Source organism: Cyprinodon variegatus, unplaced genomic scaffold (assembly GCF_000732505.1).
Source record: "Cyprinodon variegatus isolate N-32 unplaced genomic scaffold, C_variegatus-1.0 Scaffold1082, whole genome shotgun sequence".
In the NCBI taxonomy this organism is placed as follows: Eukaryota; Metazoa; Chordata; class Actinopteri; order Cyprinodontiformes; family Cyprinodontidae; genus Cyprinodon; species Cyprinodon variegatus.
Genome location: NW_015151535.1, coordinates 254,663 through 256,729, shown reverse-complemented (window position 1 = coordinate 256,729; position 2,067 = coordinate 254,663). Strand labels below are relative to the sequence as shown.

At 36.1% G+C, this 2,067-nt stretch overlaps 1 protein-coding gene across 1 annotated transcript in view; it reads left to right on the top strand.

Moving 5' to 3' along the window:
• Positions 1-273: 273 nt before the first annotated feature.
• Positions 274-2,067, top strand: part of LOC107101339 (microfibril-associated glycoprotein 4-like) — a 13,422-nt gene continuing 11,628 nt past the window's right edge. Inside the window, exon 1 of the mRNA XM_015400216.1 lies at positions 274-279. Coding sequence (XP_015255702.1) covers positions 274-279 — 6 coding nt within the window. The remainder of the gene's footprint in view (positions 280-2,067) is intronic.

The following is a 2,067-nucleotide window of genomic DNA, read 5'->3' as shown; positions in this document are numbered from 1 at the left end:
CAGAAAGGGCATTGTTCTAAGAAATCAGGGCAAGTCATTTAGCCACACTAGAGATGTGCTAATCCTGGATTATCTCTGAACTTCCTTATTTACTCTTTGATATAGATATAGGTTGTGTTTGCAGCAGTTTTAGTAAATTATTAATCTTTACTTAATAAAAGCAAGAGACAGCCTTAGGATTGACATTAGACTGCTGTACCAGAAATCTGAAAAAACTCAAGCTGACAGTTTTCATCTCTAAAGTGCAACTATTACTGCCAGACACTTCAAATCATGAAGGTGAGTTCATCACTTCACATCTTTTGGTTGTTCTCAACAAAGACATTAGCAAGGTTTCACATTGTAGGATGTTTAGTAGCTCTATAGAAGTATTGAAATAGTTCATGATAACCTTGGCCCCCCTTACAGTACAATAAGCTTTAACAAAGAGGACCATTTCAAGCCTTGTTTTTAAAATAGACATCTCTCACAGACTAAAATCTCTGGTTGGTTCCACAGGAGTGGTGCCTGAAATCTAAAAGATCTGCCTTACATTTTTTTTTTTTTTAGAAACTTGAGCAATACTCTGCTCACATTGAATGTGGTCCGCCTGTGATTTTGCCATGACAAGAAACCCAAATCATTAATGTGTTCACTCATTTTAGCCATGGTCCAGTGAGGTACAGCTCAACAGAATTATTTTTGAAGGAAGGAAGTATAGCTTGACGCCAAATAAATGCTTGTGAATATCACAAGTCAAGCAGGAAAAATTACGGTACCAGTCAAAGCAAAGGTGAATTTCTAAATGGAAATTTACCAACCATTCCATACTAACTTGACCAGTGAAAACAAAAACAGAAACAAGATAATACAGATATGAGTTTTGCTCGAGACTTATCATGAACCCATGTGAACCTGGCCTTGGCTGGGAACTCTTTTAAGACACCCACACCGTGGTGGCAAGACCTTACACTGTAGATTAAAATCAAGATTTTTTCTTATGACAGAGCAATAATTACATCAATGAAACACAGAATAAAAGTTATAAAAAAAAAAAAAACATGCAATATGCAACTTATAAGGCATGTCAGGATGAAGAGCAGATTGCTTAAAGCAGACAACATATATTCATTAAGGGAATAAATTGGTTCTTTAGCTTGGTAATCTTCTTTATGAACTTTAATCTGATGCTAGCACCCAGAGGCTAATGGCTTCTTATAGACAGCTTCACAGTTGAATGCAGACTAAAATCTCTTGTCCAGGTGAAAATCAAGATATTGTACTCTTTCACCACCTCCACCTCTTCTCCCATGATGGTAATAGCACTGGACTTTATTTCTGATATTAATGAAATCTACAATCAACAAATTTATTTTGTTCACATTCAAGTTCAGATAAATTTTTCCGCACCATGCCCCAGTATTCAGCTTTTTGTCCATCTTTAATGCACCCAAATACTGCAGAGTCATTTGTGTACAGGACAGGACTCTGACAGCCAGCCAGGTCAATATAAACAATTGCAATCGCACAAAAACTGAAAAAGAACATCGAGAAGACCTGATTGTCAAATTAAAATATGGTAACAGATTAGTAATGACAAATTAGTTTATAATTCTTATATATTCCCAAAAACTAAGACATTTAATTAAATTATTGGATGCAAACTATTGGTTACTTCAACACACCAGGATCTCATCTTGATCAAAATATTTTTTACATATGTTAAGGAAGAAAATATTCTAAAATAATTAACTTTGGAAAAAGGTTGGCTTTTCATTCTTCCTTTCCCAGGTCCACTCGGCGAGCTGCGTGTGGTCACAATGAAAACCAGCAAGGCGTGTTGACGTCACAGAATTACAGAGTTTAATCCAATATAAGACAATGCATAAACTTAGAAATAAGACAATGCACAAACCTACACCAGAAACTGCAGAACAACAGAGACATACATTCAATTACCTGACATTGTCATGAACCGAGGACAGAAGGACCCAGTATTCAGGAGAGACAGTCAGTAGGAAAGTTCAAAAGATTTATTAAAATAAAAACAAAACAAAAGAGGAGCTGTGGCTCGCGGACACTGCAGGC